General features: G+C 37.1%; 1 protein-coding gene across 1 annotated transcript in view; it reads left to right on the top strand.

Annotated features, from left to right (window-relative positions):
* The window catches only part of LOC127654081 (VWFA and cache domain-containing protein 1-like), a 121504-nt gene that overhangs the window by 37866 nt on the left and 64626 nt on the right, over positions 1–19012 (top strand). The window contains exons 2-3 of the mRNA XM_052141060.1: positions 7774–7836; positions 12444–12592. Coding sequence (XP_051997020.1) covers positions 7774–7836; positions 12444–12592 — 212 coding nt within the window. The remainder of the gene's footprint in view (positions 1–7773; positions 7837–12443; positions 12593–19012) is intronic.

The raw sequence follows: 19012 nt of genomic DNA, 5'->3' as shown, positions 1-19012 counted from the left end.
ATGTGCACTTTATATAGGTATATATAGGTAGTTTATATAGGTATTTTATTTCGTTGTGTAGTCTCATGTGGTCCTATGTTGGTCCTTTGTTGTTTTTATGTAGTACCATGGTCCTGGAGGAACGTTGTCTCGTTTTGCTGTGTACTGTACTAACTGTATATGGTTGAAATGACAATAAAACCACTTGACTTGACTGACTTGAAGGTGAGTACCACAAAATAACTTACTTCATTGACTTCAAGAAGGACAAAGCTTGCTGTGGGCATGTGAATGTTTTACGGCCATCCTTAGCATCTATTCTCAATTTGGCAAAGTAAATTTCATGCAAAAGCGATCCTCCATTGATGTAAGTTTCTTGCATTCCTTAAATTAATCACGTTTCTCTCTTGTCAAATTACCAATGTCTGGTAACAATAAAATGCTGTGGTTGTTCCAAGAAAGCCTTCCTTTACTCCTTGCCTCACGTAGTATGAGATCTTTATCAGATGATCTCAGAAATTTGGGCAGAATGGATCAGGGCCTGTCTCCCTCAGCAGAACATTGAACCGGAATCCTGTGAGCTCACTCTATTTCCATCTTATGGCCTCTTAGAAATTTCAAAAATACGGATGTTATTCCGCAGACTACAATTCTCCATGTCCTCCAGCTTCTCCCAGACACGATCCAAATCCACCTTGGTCACTAGCGGATTAGCAGATAATTCCCTCTTCGATGACTCCAGATAATCTATCAGTTTCTCAACATCCCCCACTCTTGTAACCACCTCAGTGAATTTCATCTCCATAGCAGTGATTGATCAACGTATTACAGCAAGATTCTCCAAGTCAGCAAAGACCTTCATCTGCATTTCAGGCATGTTCAACAGTTTTTGCAGAATTTCTTATCTGGCCAACTACGCTCCCTTGTCTGCGGTCTTTTCAGGGGCATCATCTTGGGCATGTAAGTGTCTTTAAATGTCTCTAGATTGACATATTGTCCTCCTAGAACAGTTGTGGAACAGGGTGTATGAATTAGTTTATGAAATGAATAGTGTTAAAACTAGCAAAGTGCGAAGAGCTTGTCGTTCACACGTCTGAACCTCTCATGGAATCACGTCACTTTCCAATAGGGCTGAAATGATTAGTCGACGTAAGTGACAAGTATTTAATTGTCAAATAGCCATTTTATCATTTTAATGTTACATGAGATCACTTTAAACTCTAATGATGAGAGTCTTTTAAGGAACACCCCGACATTACATCTTAAATGCAGTTATATTTAATGTGTTATAGCTTTATTAAAGTTCAAATAATATGGAAGCAGATCATGCAAATAACTACACACTCCTAAACTGAACATAAATCTGTTAAGAGTTAATGATTAATCGTCGCAATAATTGGCAAGTAGTCGAATAATCGTTAGATAGTTGCAGCCCTACTTTCCAATGTTTTGCTTTTGCTAGTACTGTATAACTGTGGATACCAAAGTTATTTTTTACTCAAGCTTTGCACAGTGGCATTACATTTGTTCTGATTGTCCGATAGGTTTGATAAGTCTTGCTATTAAAGAACCATTAAATCAACTTATGTACCATTAAACTGATAACTTGGTCTGATTATGAATGTAGTCCACTCTTATACTCACATATGGAACAAATTTTACACACTCATTTCTTGTCCAACCAACCCCCTCACGCACACATACTTCAGATTATTCACTGCTAATGTGTAGCATGTCATCAACTCTATTCATTATCTGTTAAGACCCTTTTTTTAGTAGACAAGTTTGAGATGAAACAAATGTTCCTTAAAAGTTGGTTGCAAAAAAAAACAACTTTGTTTTAAAGGGGTCATGACATGAGGAACAAAAATTTACTTGATATTTTGACATATAAAAGGTCATTGTACTATTAAAAAAATATTGTACGTTTTAGAAGTCCAAAAACAGCATTTATTATTGGATAATTTTCAGGACTATTTTCAAAACAAATTGAAGTTTTGTATTTGCAATTGCATTTTCTATTTGTGGATGCATGAATTGTGACATGAAATTGCATATTACATTTTCATTTACATAAACGAACAAAGTCTGCCAAATTTCAAATGGAAAAGCAAAGTCCATTTGCAATTGCATTTCATATGTCTTAAAGAGTTATGACCCTGTCATATTGAAAAAGCAATATTAATTACCTTGTTTGCTATTTCACTTACTCTGTGTCGTGTATGGAGCCTTTCAAAATTAAAATGGAATCACAATTCCCTTTGCACTTGCATTTCCAATGCCTTACAGAGATACCTGTCATTCAGTATTGGGGTGGGAGTTTATACTGTGGGGCGTATTTGTAATTGGAAGTGACATCAGCCACAATAAACCACATTTTAGGGCACTGCCTGTGTTCATTTTAAATGTAAGGACTTGGATTGTCAGTTATTTTTATCGCAAAGTAAACCATGATCATGACTCCAAAAGGGAGCGGATCTTGCTTATTACATGGTTACTTATCAAAGAAATGCATAATTCCTCATGAAATATTGATTTGAGATTAAATTATTTTAATATGGCATAAGAATGCGATATTGGTAGTGTGATATATGGTAGTATGACTGTCTGCTTTATCATCTGTCTCTTATTAGCCATGATGTCCCGTATTTTGGTCGAAATGAATGCATCGGGGTGCACATTTTCCTGTATTTAAGCAGTGAATTTATAGAGGCTGACCTCCCCCTTACCCAGTCGTCCAGTAAATCATACGAGGGTGATACAACTGCCTGCAAACATGGCTTATTTCCTGACACTGTATTGAAGCCGGGAGATCAAACAGGGGAATCTCCGGTTCAACCGTTCCGTATAACACTTTCCTTATTGCGTGATACACATTATTAACCCCTCAACTTCACACCTTGTGTTAGACTATTTTAGTTTAAAAAGCATTATTTTATCACTAAATCTTGTATGCCTGCTAAGAATTGAGGAGAAAAAGTGTGACGATTTTGTTTAGTTTTCTATTTTTATTTATTTTATTTTTTTAAGTCAAACAACTGTTGTAGTTTGTGTGCTTTACATAGATTGGGACTTATGTTATAATAATGTTCATATCAATGGTTGCCTGGACTTAGTGCTTTTAGTGTATTTCATAAATCACTTGCAAATTTTCTTTTTTGCTTGGAAAATATAGTTCCAAACTTGTAATGGTGGGAGGGCTTTTAATTTCAATGATGTTAGCTAATAAAAACAGTGGGCGTGTCTTAAAGGTGAAGAATGCAGAAAATCGAGCTTTTCAGACATATGGCCAAAGACAGGGAAGATAAATGGGCATGTAATACAACATTATGATGGGGGGTTTTTTTGTGTGTGTATACACTTAATATGAGAAGTAATCCTCAAGGAATAAAAAATATATATACAGTATATGCATGTTATGACATTTTAAACCTTTGACAAAATTTTCACCAACCATCAAACTGGTCAGACGATTGCTGCTCATTTCACTAGCTCATTTTATTAGCATACTGCTCATACTAAAGAGGGAAAATGCATGCACATCCAAGATCAAACTGAAATGGATAAAAAAGTTTCTTGCTTTTATGTGCCATTTGAAATGTTGGGGATGAAAACGGCATCTACAATTTTATGCTGATGCAGAGAAAGCTGCAAATCCATTGATTTCAATGGTGATGGAAACAACAACTGAGGTGGTACAATGAAATGGTGACAGTACCAGATAGTAATACCATGGTACCTATCCTTTTTCATATACCATGATATCTACCTCAAGGTACTTCAAAGAATGCAATGGTATTACAATGGTATCATGTCCAAAATACCATGGTATTACAATGATACCATATTTAAAAACATGGTAATTTTTGTGGCTCTCTGAATCACATCCAAAAGTTTCATGTATACAATTTACAGTCCATTTAGCCTACTGTCATATATATTTGATAAATTGCATAATTGCATTTTTCGAATGTTTTAGTTTATTTTAGCTTACAAATAAAATGTTTGCCCAGCAACCCTATATTGAGGCGCAGGTGCAGAGTGCTGCCTTGTTTCGGGCACGTCCTTAGAAACTGGGAGAGGGTGAGATGGAAAAAACACATCAGAGGGCAGGCAAGGATGCCTCATTCTACAGCCGAATCCTTTGTAGTGCAATGAGCACATTGCTTCTGAGAGTTTGAGTGGGTAGGAGGGGTACCTGCGGAAGGAAATCGCAATAGCATCCCAGACTTGCTTCTGTTGTCTGGCCTTTCATCTTCTTTGTTTGTACCCAGTTTTCCCTGTCACTGCCACAGCAACTAAGTATTGTCAGGTGCAGTGAGGAAATATGAGATTTCAAATCACATTGCTCACAACCTGCCAGTTATTCTCCTAAAACACACATTTGTCTGAAATTTTAGATACATTCAGGAAGAAAATAAAACAGGAAAGGTTATAATATAAAATGAAGTCACAAACAATGTATAAATTGTGTGCAGCTGTTCTGTTTGGAGTGAATTTATTAAACTATATTGGCTATATTGCTGATAAATTGCCTGAAATTTGGTGAATGTAGCTTTAGCTCTTCTTTCATTTCCAATTTCATTATTTGTATTTTAAGTGCATTTAGAGAAGTAAATAATGTGTACAACAAAGCTTTAATCGCAGTTGCTATAATGAAATTGAATCAGCCAATGTCACATGTTTCGCCTTTGTATCGAGTCACATTTAATCATTTCTACCTGTTACCTGTGTAACATCTGGCTTATTGTGTAGATTTTTATTATGATGATAATTTGATAATGATGGACTATAATTTCATCACTAACACTGCCTCCTAATATCCTTCATAAACATTAGCATTTTTAAATGAAATCTATCAGTAGATAGAACTAAAAAACACTCTTTAACGTAAATTTTTACTGCAGTCATGGAAGTGGTTATGGGAGGGTCAGTCCATTGATTTAGACCTTGTAGGCCTAAAGAGAGGATTAGGGCACCTTTTCTGCTCATTGCGTTGTGTGAGCACACCCTTTCACTCCCACGTACAATCCCAAATTAATGAGGATTATCTAGTTGGGCTCTGGCCTTTGAAGATCACTGAATTGCTAATAGGTTTATCCCCCTCATTGCTCCATTTTAATGGAAATGCTGCCACGCAGCAACGCCGCGGCTCCAGTGTTATTCCACTCCCACCGTGCGTCAGCTGTTTCTCTAACCAATGACTGGAAAATTTACGAAAGAGCATGTCCAATTAAAATCCAATAAACTCACCTGTGCCCATCAGCTTGTACAACTACTGCAAGGTTTGCAAAGAATGATAGAGCTCTTTGGTGTTTATATATGGAAATATGGTTGTGACTTATGGGTTTTGCATTCTTTGGGTAGTTGAGGCAGTAAATCTTAAGTGACCGCTTTAAGGGCCAAGGGAGATGGCAATCTTTATATAATAAGCCACCCTGCGGAGAGCTTAGTTTTAGTCAATCTCCCTCACCGTGTCTCTGTTATAGGGAGTGCCGGAGCCTTGACAAGCCTGGATCAAAGACAGCATGAGGTTCACTCATTCCAGACAACTATTCAACTGCAGTCAAGATTAACCCTGGGGTTGACAAGATTTATAACCACCCTGGACACCAAATTCTGAGCCAAAGCAGCTGCACATAGGCCTCTTTGTCCCCTCTCAGTTGAACGCTGGTATGTTATGTCTTACAGTCCTATAGCTTGTCCTTCATTTTAATGTCAACTTGTCTGTGGGGATTAGATGGTGGATAGTCCAAACTTTAAAATGGTTTGAAGAGTCCTGTTGGGGGGTCTGTTGATTTGTGAAGTTCAAGCACTAATTTACCATTACGACATTACCCCTTTTTCCTACTGTTGTTGGAAAAATGTACATTTGTTTTTTTTTTTTTATCAGTTTTCTTACTAGGGATGTTCATCTAGTCGATTTGTCAATTAGTGAGGTTGCTAGTTTATCTAGATTTTCTCATCTGTATACACATATGTATTGAACACAAGTAAACTTACCAATCACACACAAATCAAAAGTGCATTAAAAAAGCTAGAAGTAGTGCAGTGAATGGAGCAAAATTATGATTCTCAAAACAGGTTTTTAAAGTTGAAGTTCTTCGCTGCTCATGCCTCAAGACACTAAAAGGCAAGGAGACGACCATCTAGTATATTTTTAAGTTGAAAAACAATTCCAAAATGCTGCAGACAGACAAGAAAATGGCGATGAACGGCCCATAAGAATTGCGTTCATGACTAATTATACAGGGCTTGCTTTCCAGTCCTTCAGACAATTGTTTTTGAAAATATGTAGTTCTGCACATCCTTATTTCTTACCTCAAAGACCTTCCTCTTAGGAGTTTCACGTTTCTTGAGAGGACTCAAGTTACAAGCTGCGAAATTCCACTTTGGCCTGGGCAAAGCTGTGAAAGCCATCAGACCAGTTTGAAAAACAAACCCACCACATAGAGGAAAGGCCTGCACTTTTGCCCGGTGTGCTATTTGTGTTTGTGCCGATGTTTATTTTACAAGAGGGCCCTGAGATGACAAGTTTCTTCTTTCACTTAGTTTTCCACATCTTCTGTGTCTGAAGCTTAATTCACATAGGTGGGGCTTGCTCATATATTACCCACAGTTTGTTTTGCTTTTTATAAACATGTGCTCACGATGACATTCCAGGACTTCGTTGAGTGTGGACATGTGCCCGTTTCATCATCTTTAATGTGGGTGACTACCATTACCTCCGCCTACCACACAGAAACATTGCACAGTAACTGAAAGAGGTTCTTCTCTTCTTAAGTGCTGAAGATCATCAGTCCTGCTGATGGCAAGTCTCCTCATGAGTTTTGGATGTGGTGTGGTCATCACGTTGTTATGACACATTCTGCAGTGATATTCTTTGTCAAGATTGCCATGGAAATGAGGCGAGCAAAGGGCAAATATTCTCGGTGTGAGGAACTTTTAAGCAAGTTGAATATTGTTTGATGGTTTACAATGGTAAGGTGTAGACTGAGAATGCATTTAATCTTCCACGGCCCATTAAGTGAAATCCAGGAAGCTTATAAGAATACATCTGCAAATGTTGGCTGAGCTTTTTGTGCACCATGTAATGCTGTAATCCTTGGCTGCAGATGTTTATCTAATGTTTGTTTACATGTGAGTGTCATATTGGTGAAACATGTGGGTAAAGGGTACAAGCTGAATCTTAAAAAAATGTGATCGACTAGAAAATTTTTAATTTTGCAAACTGTCTCTACAACTTATGATATAGATCCTTGTTTATTTTACCATCAAAGGAATGACTCAATCTTTGTAATTTTTCTCAGTAATAAGCAGGTCTCACTTTTAAAAGAAGAACATAATTGGTATAATTGACATAAATGACTTAATTTAGCATAATTTGTTGAGATAATCTGTTATGAAAACATTTTCTCTGAAGTTCTCTAAATTCATTCGGACTCAAATATTTTGTTATTGTTTTTTATTGTTATTGTCAGTTTTGAAATTATGTAGTTTTGCACATTCCTGATCAAAGTTATTGTTGGCTTTAATATTCTGTTGTTTGCAACATTTTACCCATTGCATAAGGATATTTATCAGGGCTTTTACCATTTTACAAAATATGAAGTTACTTGGATGACCAATGAACTGTATTTAACAAAAGTAAAAATTCCAGTTGTGTACAAATACATTCTGTCAGATATTCTACATGTCATTGTCATTTTAGCCCATGTGTTTCATTCTAATTTTACAGAACCCCACTTCTATTTATCACCTTTCTACAACTATTCTCTTTTCTTTCCAACACAGAGAATCTTCAATTCCTTTGTGTATACAGAGAAGACTTCAAATGGTGAAACAGAGGTACAGCAGGTGAGTTGCACTTTATCCCTTATAGGGTGTGAATGTGGTGTGTGTGTGGGTGTGCGCGCAAAGGGGCAAAGGACACCCATTAAAATTCTACAGTCGCTGTCTGGCAGCCTTTGAAGCTCTCTTTCAGCTCTCTGCTGCTGAAACACTAATTCCAGCCTCTATTGACTGCACTGCGTCCCTCCCTAACAAGCACTGGAGAAATGAGATTGTTGCTCACCTTTTAGTTGTTATTAGCCTCAGTGCATTTGGCCTGATCAGTGCATGATCAAAACACCTGATTATAAATAATTTTAAATCTCAGAGCCAATTGGAACAGAGCTTTTACAATTAAATGCATGTCTGTTTGGCCATCTAAATGGATATTTGGCAATTAACAGAACACATCAAATATATATATATATATATATATATATATATATATATATCTATATATATATATATATATATATATATATATATATCACAATGTGTTATATTTAAATGTGATTTTGTCATAGTTTTCGAGGCTTAATCCTCAAACTGTCATATGGTGTTAGAGATCTTACTGTCTGTTAAAATGAAAATGGTTGTAGAAGATGAAAATATCTCATACTACTTTAATCTTTTGAAATATAATGATATAATGACAGTCATTCAATCTACAGTGTCCATCCGTCCATCCCTCCCTCACTCCCAGAGGATTGTGAATCACACCTTAGGCTAATAATGAACAATATTAGTTTGGATATTATTAAAATGGTAGATTAAAAACCTTCATAAGGCGATTATATGTTTTCATACAAAAATAAAATATTTAGAATGAAGAATTCAGCTTAATATTTTGCTCTGGGAAATGTGTATGGGAAAATGCTTTCTAATAAACTTTAACCATGGTTGATTTTAAGATATTTATTTAAATATTAATAATTTTGGAAATGAATAAGTTTGGGCTTTGACCATCTGATGTCCTTCTGAGATGGTGTCAATTGGTCCTATTTCATATAAATCAAAAATGATTTACAGTTATAATCTTAAATATTAAAAATAAGTGTCACAATACCCGTTTGGACTCCAATTAAGTAGCTTTGCACAAAATCTTTCTTTACATTGTGCTTGGTTGGATGTTTTGTTTAAATACCTTTTGAGGCAATATTAACGATGGAATTTAATTTCAGTACTTTTCCATGTGAAACTATTGGGGCTTTTCTACTGCACGGTACAACTCGACTCTGCTCACTTTTTGGGGGTTTTCCACTTTGGATAGTACCTGGTACTTTTTTTAGTACCACCTCGGTCGAGGTTCCAAGCGGGCCGAGCCGATACTAAATGTGATGTCAAAACCCTGCAGATCACTGATTGGTCAGAGAGAATCGTCACGACCAGCATCACTGGATTTTTGAAATGGAACATCAACCCTCTAGTTTTACATTAGCTACAGTGATGGCATTATCATTTGTTGTAAAAAGAAATGGCTGTGGGCAAAACCACGCCGTGGTCAATATTAGAGGTGCAGACGTTCCTCTCTTTAGCGACAAACAACAAAGTCTTTCAGGAAGTGTCTCAGCTGTTGGCCACACAGCTGAGACATGGCTACCAACGGACCTACCAACAGTGTAGGGAAAAGTAAAAAAATAAAAGTGACAACAGAACCATCAAGGAAAAATGGAAGTGGTTTGACCAAATGGACACTATCTAGACCGGCGAGCAATGGGAGGGAGAGTGCCCTCAGCCACGGCTGGAGTCCACGATGGAGGATGGTAAATTTTGTTACGTTAACTCTATACTCTGCTTGAAAGCTTCACTTTATTTAGTTGACCAGCTACTGGAAAGCTTGCTTCTAAAACAACCAGGCCAATGTAACTGTTACACTTGTGTAAAATCACCATGCAACAACTGCTTTATGCAGCACAATGAGCTAGTAGCTAACAGCTTGCGGTCGTGTTATTGTTTATTGTTTTGTGTCACGTTTAAGATGATCTCACGGCAGTAGAGGAGGCACAACTATGACGATCAGCCTTTAATCCCTCTCATGTTGAGGCGGCATTAAACAGCAGTGGAAAAGCAAGCTCAGAAAAGTAAAGCGTGTAGAGTCGAACCGTAACGTGCAGTGGAAAAGTGCCGAACAGATATGCTCTTATTCTTCATTCTTCAAGAGAAGCCCATTTGTGAAAATTATTCCTGTTCACTGTCTCTCTCTATCTCACCTGCAGCTATTTACTGGCTGCTGGTGAGAGATTAAGCCAATTGCTGGCAGTTTTTCTAGTGAAACCTCGACAGTTTTGGCAATTAGCCGTTGAGGTGTCACTACAAAAACCTGCCAGCAATTGGCTTAATCTCTCACCAGCAGCCAGTATATAGCTGCAGGTGAGATAGAGTGAGTGTTTTGGGTGCTAAACGCTGATAAACCATTCTGCCTGCTGAGGCAATCGAGACCTGAAAGTGTTGGAGATTATTAAGCGAGTCAGGCTGTGTCATGCTCTGTTTATGTTCTTCATATTAATTGTCACTGTGTGTACTCGCATAAATAAGAACGCAATACAGACATAGACTTGGATTAATATTATTACTCACTGTACTATTTTGGATTCTGTCAGGTTGTGTCATTTTTGAGAGGAAGGTGTGAAAGGTTTCCACTGGGTAGATTTCTGTCTAGTCAGTTCAACTTCTAAGAAAACTACTTTGCACTCTTGTTATACAGAAGTCATTTTTAATTATATGAAAGTAGATTAGTAAATTTGTAACATTGTGGCATAGTGATAGAGCCTAAAAACGGTCTATTCTTGGCTCTTAAAGTATTGCATCAAATTGATCTAGTTTCTGTTTAATATGACTTTGGTTGACTGCCAATAGCTTGTGAAAATGTATTATAGCCATGCATACTATGATTTATCCCTATAGTGTCAAGCCCTGGTGTCTTATGTTACTTTCTAATTGCTTTGTTTTTGAACAATTTTCTCCATGAGAAAATTGTAAATATCAGGGAATTTTAAAATTTGTGTTTTCCAGGCCTGGAAATTTATTTAATTTATTTTAAATCTTTAAATTCATGGAAAAGTCAGGGAAATTATTATGTCTAATACAAGTTTTTCTAGTTCTCTAAAATCAATCATTTTAGAGTTGTAGAACTTGCTCTCAAGACATAGTGATTTGTGATGAATGATGATTTGTGAAAGAATAGTCTTTTTGTTTTTATGAATTTTTTCAGTGAATTGGATGAAATGGTTAACAAGTTATTCTAAATAATTAATTAGCCAGTCAATCTGAATTAGAAGGATTTTCACATTTCCATGTTCAGTAATTGCATACGACTGGAAAATTCATCATTGTAAGTGATCAGACCTACCACCGTCGTATCATCAAACAACAAACTTAATGATGGCATTGGAGCTGTGTTGCCACACAGTCATGTGTGTACAGGGAATACAGGAGTGGGCTGAGAACTCTGATATAGAACTAAAGCTGAAACAACATCCTAGTTCTTGGTAACCTTTGGTTTAGGAGCTCAATTTTCCCCCATATCACCCAACCATTTCCCTGTTGCCTGTGGCATGGCAGCAGCTGAAAATGCATGTCTAATTGTGATCGATTTCTAGTCTCCAAGGTTAGTTAAGGCTTGCTTTGATGTTGAGTGCAGGCCTGGATTTGGAAAGTGAATTAATCTTAGCTTACTTCACACATTAAGGTCTTATGGAAAGAGACTTGATCAAGGAGTTTGTATATAGTGATATGTTTTATTTCCACAAAATGGCAAATTTTTAAGGGATAGTTCACTCCAAAATTACAGTTAAGTCATTATTTACTTAACCTTGTGCTGTTTTAAACCAATATAATTTTTTTGGTACACAAAGGGAAAAATAAATAGAAATTCATGATTACACGACATTCTCACGTTCATGAGAGTACACGAAAGCAGAATTAACGCAGACCCCACTCACGAGATGGGGTGTTCAAGCGAAAACCTGTTTTTATTTGGTGCCACCGGACATCCACACAGCTGCACACAAACCAGAGAACAGAACATTTAAAACATGTCTGAAGAGTTTGAAGTTAAAAAAGACAAGCATTTTTATGCATTGTACTCAGAAATCGAACTGAGAGAGATGGAAGAGGCTGAAGCAGACTTCTAAATTATACTTTTTCATCCTTTTGAAGCTTTAAGATGTGGTCACCATCCACTGCCATTGTATGATATCAGTGAGCAGAATATATTTTTTTCAACATTTCTCCTTTTTTGTATAAAAAAAGAAAGTCAAATGGGTTTAGAATAACACAAGAGTGAATAAAAATGACAACCCTAATCTTTAAAATTCAGGCCAAGAACTTAAACCAAATTCACTGCAATAAAAATTCTTAACCAGAAGATACCTACATTTTGTACGTACTGGCTGAAAACTGAAAATCAAATGGAATAATAATATTGATTGTATAAATTATATTATACAACAGTTACAAATCATCAAGAATTATAACATCTTATTGGACCAGCAGCATTCCAAGACTGCTGATATTTAGTATAACAGCACATACACAAACAGAAATATCAGTGGAACAAAATCAAGTTTGTTTTAGAAGCACATATTGATATATGTAGTTGATATTGAATATGTCTGTCTTTTGGGTTTTTTCAGCTGGCAAAAAAGATCCGGGAGAAGTTTAACCGGTACCTGGATGTAGTTAACAGAAACAAGCAGGTGGTGGAAGCATCTTACACGGCCCACCTTACCTCCCCTCTTACAGCCATCCAGGACTGCTGCACCATCCCTCCCTCCATGATGGAGTGAGTACTCATTTCTTACACCTCTCGTTGTGCTGTCAATTATTTGAAAAGCTCCTAAACAATCCTGCTATTAGAAGAGGTTTCCTGTCCTTTGTAGGAATTGTCATTCCAGGAATAGTTCACCCAACTAAAAAAATGTTTACTCATTGTTTACTCACCCTCATTTTGCTCCAAATATGTATGACTTGCTTTCTTGCATGGAAGACACAAGATAAATGTTAAAAACAATTTACAGCACAGCTGTAATTACCTGTGGTTTTGGATTGAGATTTCCTGCGGATTACCTGAGTGTTGGACAGTCTGTATGAGTAATGAGTGCGACTAAGCACATGTCAGTGTGGATGAGGAATCTATTTTTAAATGCCACAAGCATTGTGTTTGATACTCTGAAAGCACTCAAAGACTGAGATAAATTTATCTGAGCTGTCAGACTGCTCTTTTTTCACCTAATCGCTGTCCTCCATAGCAGTTTGCAGAGTTCTTCTCTGCCACCCTTTGTCTGTTTAAAGAACATTCTCCATCATTCAGTGACCTTCTCAGCCATCTATCTTTTAATTCTGTATCATTTCATTTTTTCTTGTCTGCATTCCCTCACTACCATCTGAAATTTTAAAGGTTCTGCTGGTTAATACAAATTAAATAATCTCTCAAAAAATGTACAACTGTTTAAATCCAGACAAACTATGTGAATGTGTTCAGTAGGGATGCATCGAAATTAAAATTCTGGGCCGAAACCGAAAATACAGGATGCACTTGGCCGAAAACCGAAACCGAAATGTCTTTTTTTTTTTTACCTATTTAAAAAATAAAATAAAAAATAAAGCGTGTATAATTGTATTAATATTATACTTTTTCATTAATTTCATGATTTTAATGAATCTGAATTGAAAAACTACAAACCAATACAATAATCACACTTTTATTGAAAGTAACACCAAAATTGGACAAAAAATATATTAAAACTATATTAAATATTATTCTTCATTCAGTTCTGTAAAAATCTAATTTTACAGATTTTATTAACAATTATCCAAATAATGTAAAGTTTTAGAAAACTATTATATGCAAAACAACAGTCAAGTAATGAACTTAGCTAACATCTTTCAAAAAGTTTAAATATGCAACAGTAATTTTAATTAAAACAACAGGCAGAATGGCAGAGGGCCTCTATTCCACTGATCTATATATATATATATACAGTGAGGAAAATAAGTATTTGAACACCCTGTTATTTTGCAAGTTCTCCCACTTAGAAATCATGGAGGGGTCTGAAATTGTCATCGTAGGTTCATGTCCGCTGTGAGAGACATAATCTAAAAAAAAAAATCCAGAAATCACAATGTATGATTTTTTAACTATTTATTTGTATGATACAGCTGCAAATAAGTATTTGAACACCTGAGAAAATCAATGTTAATATTTGGTACAGTAGCCTTTGTTTGCAATTACAGAGGTCAAACGTTTCCTGTAGTTTTTCACCAGGTTTGCACACACTGCAGGAGGGATTTTGGCCCACTCCTCCACACAGATCTTCTCTAGATCAGTCAGGTTTCTGGGCTGTCGCTGAGAAACACGGAGTTTGAGCTCCCTCCAAAGATTCTCTATTGGGTTTAGGTCTGGAGACTGGCTAGGCCACGCCAGAACCTTGATATGCTTCTTACAGAGCCACTCCTTGGTTATCCTGGCTGTGTGCTTCGGGTCATTGTCATGTTGGAAGACCCAGCCTCGACCCATCTTCAATGCTCTAACTGAGGGAAGGAGGTTGTTCCCCAAAATCTCGCAATACATGGCCCCGGTCATCCTCTCCTTAATACAGTGCAGTCAGCCCTGTCCCATGTGCAGAAAAACACCCCCAAAGCATGATGCTACCACCCCCATGCTTCACAGTAGGGATGGTGTTCTTGGGATGGTACTCATCATTCTTCTTCCTCCAAACACGTTTAGTGGAATTATGACCAAAAAGTTCTATTTTGGTCTCATCTGACCACATGACTTTCTCCCATGACTCCTCTGGATCATCCAAATGGTCATTGGCAAACTTAAGACGGGCCTTGACATGTGCTGGTTTAAGCAGGGGAACCTTCCGTGCCATGCATGATTTCAAACCATGACGCCTTAGTGTATTACCAACAGTAACCTTGGAAACGGTGGTCCCAGCTCTTTTCAGGTCATTGACCAGCTCCTCCCATGTAGTTCTGGGCTGATTTCTCACCTTTCTTAGGATCATTAAGACCCCACGAGGTGAGATCTTGCATGGAGCCCCAGTCCGAGGGAGATTGACAGTCATGTTTAGCTTCTTCCATTTTCTAATGATTGCTCCAACAGTGGACCTTTATTCACCAAGCTGCTTGGCAATTTCCCGTAGCCCTTTCCAGCCTTGTGGAGGTGTACAATTTTGTCTCTAGTGTCTTTGGACAGCTCTTTGGTCTTGGCCATGTTAGTAGTTGGATTCTTACTGATTGTATGGGGTGGACAGGTGTCTTTATGCAGCTAATCGACCTCAAACAGGTGCATCTAATTTAGGATAATAAATGGAGTGGAGGTGGACATTTTAAAGGCAGACTAACAGGTCTTTGAGGGTCAGAATTCTAGCTGATAGACAGGTGTTCAAATACTTATTTGCAGCTGTATCATACAAATAAATAGTTAAAAAATCATATATTGTGATTTCTGGATTTTTTTTAGATTATGTCTCTCACAGTGGACATGTACCTACGATGACAATTTCAGACCCCTCCATGATTTCCAAGTGGGAGAACTTGCAAAATAGCAGGGTGTTCAAATACTTATTTTCCTCACTGTATATATATATATATATATATATATATATATATATATCAGTGCTGTATCCTGTTTATGTAAACGTATGTACACTTCAAGTTAAAATTAATGTGCAAAACAACAGTAATTGAACTAAATCCAACCTCAACTGTAAACAACAGATGTATCCTCAAGTGAAGAACAAGTGTAATGTAATTGCTATTCACATCATATTGGACCGCTTTCTATTTAAGTACAAGTGACCGGTTTCTCTTCAAGAACAAAAGTTGCTAAACTTTCTGACAGTCTCTCCTGTCAGAAAGCTCATCAAGAACATGAGATGCTGCACTGAACAGTCTCTCACTCTCTGTGCTTGGGCAGATAAATACCTGTGCGCAATCCGCGCAAGCAAAGGAAAGCGGTCTTTGTTTATGCGACCGTAGTCAAGGGGATTGTCGCTTCTGGCAATGGGTAGTTCAGCTAGATACGTCTCAAGTTGTGGTGTAGCTGCACTAATTGTGGGACTGCTGTGGATCGGGGCGCTTTCCTGAAGAATCACTTGCTGTATTCTGTATATTGAATTGGATGTCGTGTTTTTAGGTGGTGTATCAAACCTGTCGTGGAAAAGTTCTTCGTCACCGTACCCCCTCTGCTGAACAAACACTGCAAATTTGATGTCCTTATCAGAAACTTTGAAGAATTTCCACACCGCTGACATGATCGGCCTTTGTTGGGTAGCGCTGTGATATGGGCTAGATCGATCCAGAGTGAAATCTGAGCACTGAGGGGCGGGGCGAGGAGGTATATATTTTCGGCTCATATTTTCGGCCTTTTTTCAAAAGCCGAAAGTGCCATTTTCGGCCGAAAATGTTCGCCGGCCAAAATGTTGGTGCATCCCTAGTGTTCAGTATTCCTCAGCTCTCTTAGAGATTTCCAAATGCTTTTCCACAGATTGTATTATGATGAAAGAGACGGAGAGAAAAAAATTAAACCTATATCACTTAAAAGTACGAGCTATCTTATAAAGGTGCAGAGCAATTCTTTTGAAGAAAAAACTCTGAATCTGTCTTTGCTTTATCAAAATGTGCAGTTCTCATCATGACTGTTTTGGAAAATATCTTCTGTCCCCAAAGGCACAGAAACACATACATCTTTCTTGATGTGTCATTGGGAAATACAATTTTTAAATGTTCAATATGTGCTCCCAGCGAGACTACAAACAGATGTTTAATTTGGGTCTTCCAGTATATCAACAAGTGTCCAGTGTGGAAGTCAAATCATTGTATATGTCATTGCCTGAGGCTTGATTTAAAAGCATTTAAAGGACTTAACAAGACAAAAGCTTATTATGTGAGAAAACTCTTGAATGTTTTTATAAGTGGCACATCATTGGGATTACATGGTGATCCACTTGTCCAATCAGCTCCTCAATCTTTATCTAAACTCAAACTTCCTCTTCAGGTTTTGGCAATAATGGAATTCACTGTATGCCATCTTGATATTATCATGTTACATCCTGTTTGTGTGTTTTGTGAACAGCTTTTTCATTTTGACAGCATGTTGAATAATGGAATGGATATTTTTAAAGCTGTTTGTTCAAGCTGCTTTTCACCTGAAGAAATTAACTTCGTATTTTAACAGATCTATGTACAATGATCATTCACATACACTTACATTCACATACACCAGTCATATCAGTGGCAGCAAAAAAAAATATAAAAAGTATTGGGGTGTTCTATCCTCATTGTGGCTGCCACGTTGAGATCGCACCAGCCAAATACTACTCGTGACATCTCGGTAACCCGAGACGCTTCTTGGTTGCAGAGTAAAGTCCAAAGTATGGTTTACTACACACACACAACACACGGCTAGTGTTCACATCTGAATGAAGTATACATTGGGCACAAATAGTGTATTTTTTACAATGGCATCAGTAACCAAGGAATTTTGCTTTTGGGTTTCTGCCCTATAATCCAACCCACCCTATCAACAACCTTGCCATTTATGAATGTAATAGATTACATGGTACATAAATGTACAGGGGAAAAAAGCAAACAATTGTCAGACAAGATTTAAAGATACAGTACACTTCTTTAAGGCATCTTCCCTGACATTATGTCCTCTATAAGACTCCAGTTCAGCTGATATCAAGAAACCTGGTCATGGATGAAAGATCATAGGTTTCACACTGTCTCTGTCACATCCCCATCATGTGACACGGCATTGTCTGTTGTCCAACGGGTGCTGACCTCTGCCATGGCAGTATGCTTTATTCAACACTCTCTGCCTCCTGCTACACTTAACTGGATGCATGTGATCCTCCTCTCTGCTTAGTTGTCGGTGGAGTGTTAAGCTCTATTTATGCATTGCCCAAAGTATGGTCTGCAGAATCAGTGATGCTGAAGTGTGTGCATGTAGGTCTACTGTGATCAGACTGGAGTGATTAACAAAGTACCTATTATCATGGTTATGGTAGGGTTAGGTTTTACATTTTTGTTTTAACCCTCTGGGGTCTGAGGGTGTTTTGGGCCCTGGAGAAGTTTTGACATGCCTTGACATTTGTTCTTTTTTCAGCACAAACTGGGCTACAATTATATGTGAGCAACATTTTTGTATTTTTGAGAAAATAACGTTTATGCATGGTTTTTGAAAATTCAAAAATTGTAAGTCATTGAAATAAGGCTATATAACACATACTAAACATTTGTCCACAAGACTTTTGAGAACTGGATCTTGTAGCCTAGATTTTGTGCTACAAAATGATGTGAAAATCATCCTGACCACACATTTATACAAAACAATATAGTAATTTAACTTTTGTAAGACTCTGGGGTCGATGGACACGCCGGCGCATACCTCTCGATATTTTTGTCATTACAGCAGAAACAACTTAAAATTCTCCATCATTTTGGGGCATACAGATAAGTGTAAGACATCATTAGAGAATATAAAGGGTCTACTTTTATTTGTGTACTCTCACAATAACAACAAAACCTTGTGCTTTTGTAAAATAAAGAACATAATAAGTGTGAGCTTTCAGCAGTCTCCGTGTTCACGAGCATATTTCTGAAACACGTCACAATAATGAACTGCCATTCTGCGAATTCTTATCACACAAACATGAAACATGTGTCTAAAGAAAGCTTAAGATTTCTACTTTTAAATAAAACAATTTAAAACAAATATTCTCCTGCAATGTAATCTGTATGAAACAAAGCGATGTATAGTTTTTACCGCTTAAGCAAGGCACTTAACTCCAGGTTGTTCCAGGGGGATTGTCCCTGTAATAATTGCACTGCAAGTCACTTTGGATAAAAGCGTCTGCCAAATCCATAAATGTCTGCCAAATGCATAAATGTCTGCCAAATCCATAAATGTCTGCCAAATGCATAAATGTAAATATCTGTTCAGGTGTAAATTAGTAAAATGCACTTTAAATATGCCCATATTAGAAAATATGCATATTAATATGATTTCTGAAGGATCATGTGACACTGAAGACTGCAGTAATGATGCTGAAAATTCAGCTTTAATCACAAATTGCATTTTACAATATATTCAAATAGAAAACTGTTCTTTTAAATTGTAAAATGAGTTCACACAAGTATTTTGGATCAAATAAATGCAGTCTTGGTGAGCAGAAAATACTTCATCTAAAAC

This window comes from Xyrauchen texanus, chromosome 13 (genome assembly GCF_025860055.1).
Source record: "Xyrauchen texanus isolate HMW12.3.18 chromosome 13, RBS_HiC_50CHRs, whole genome shotgun sequence".
Classification (NCBI taxonomy): domain Eukaryota; kingdom Metazoa; phylum Chordata; class Actinopteri; order Cypriniformes; family Catostomidae; genus Xyrauchen; species Xyrauchen texanus.
The sequence above is the reverse complement of the archived record's forward strand: the minus strand, read 5'-3'. Positions and strand labels throughout refer to the sequence as shown.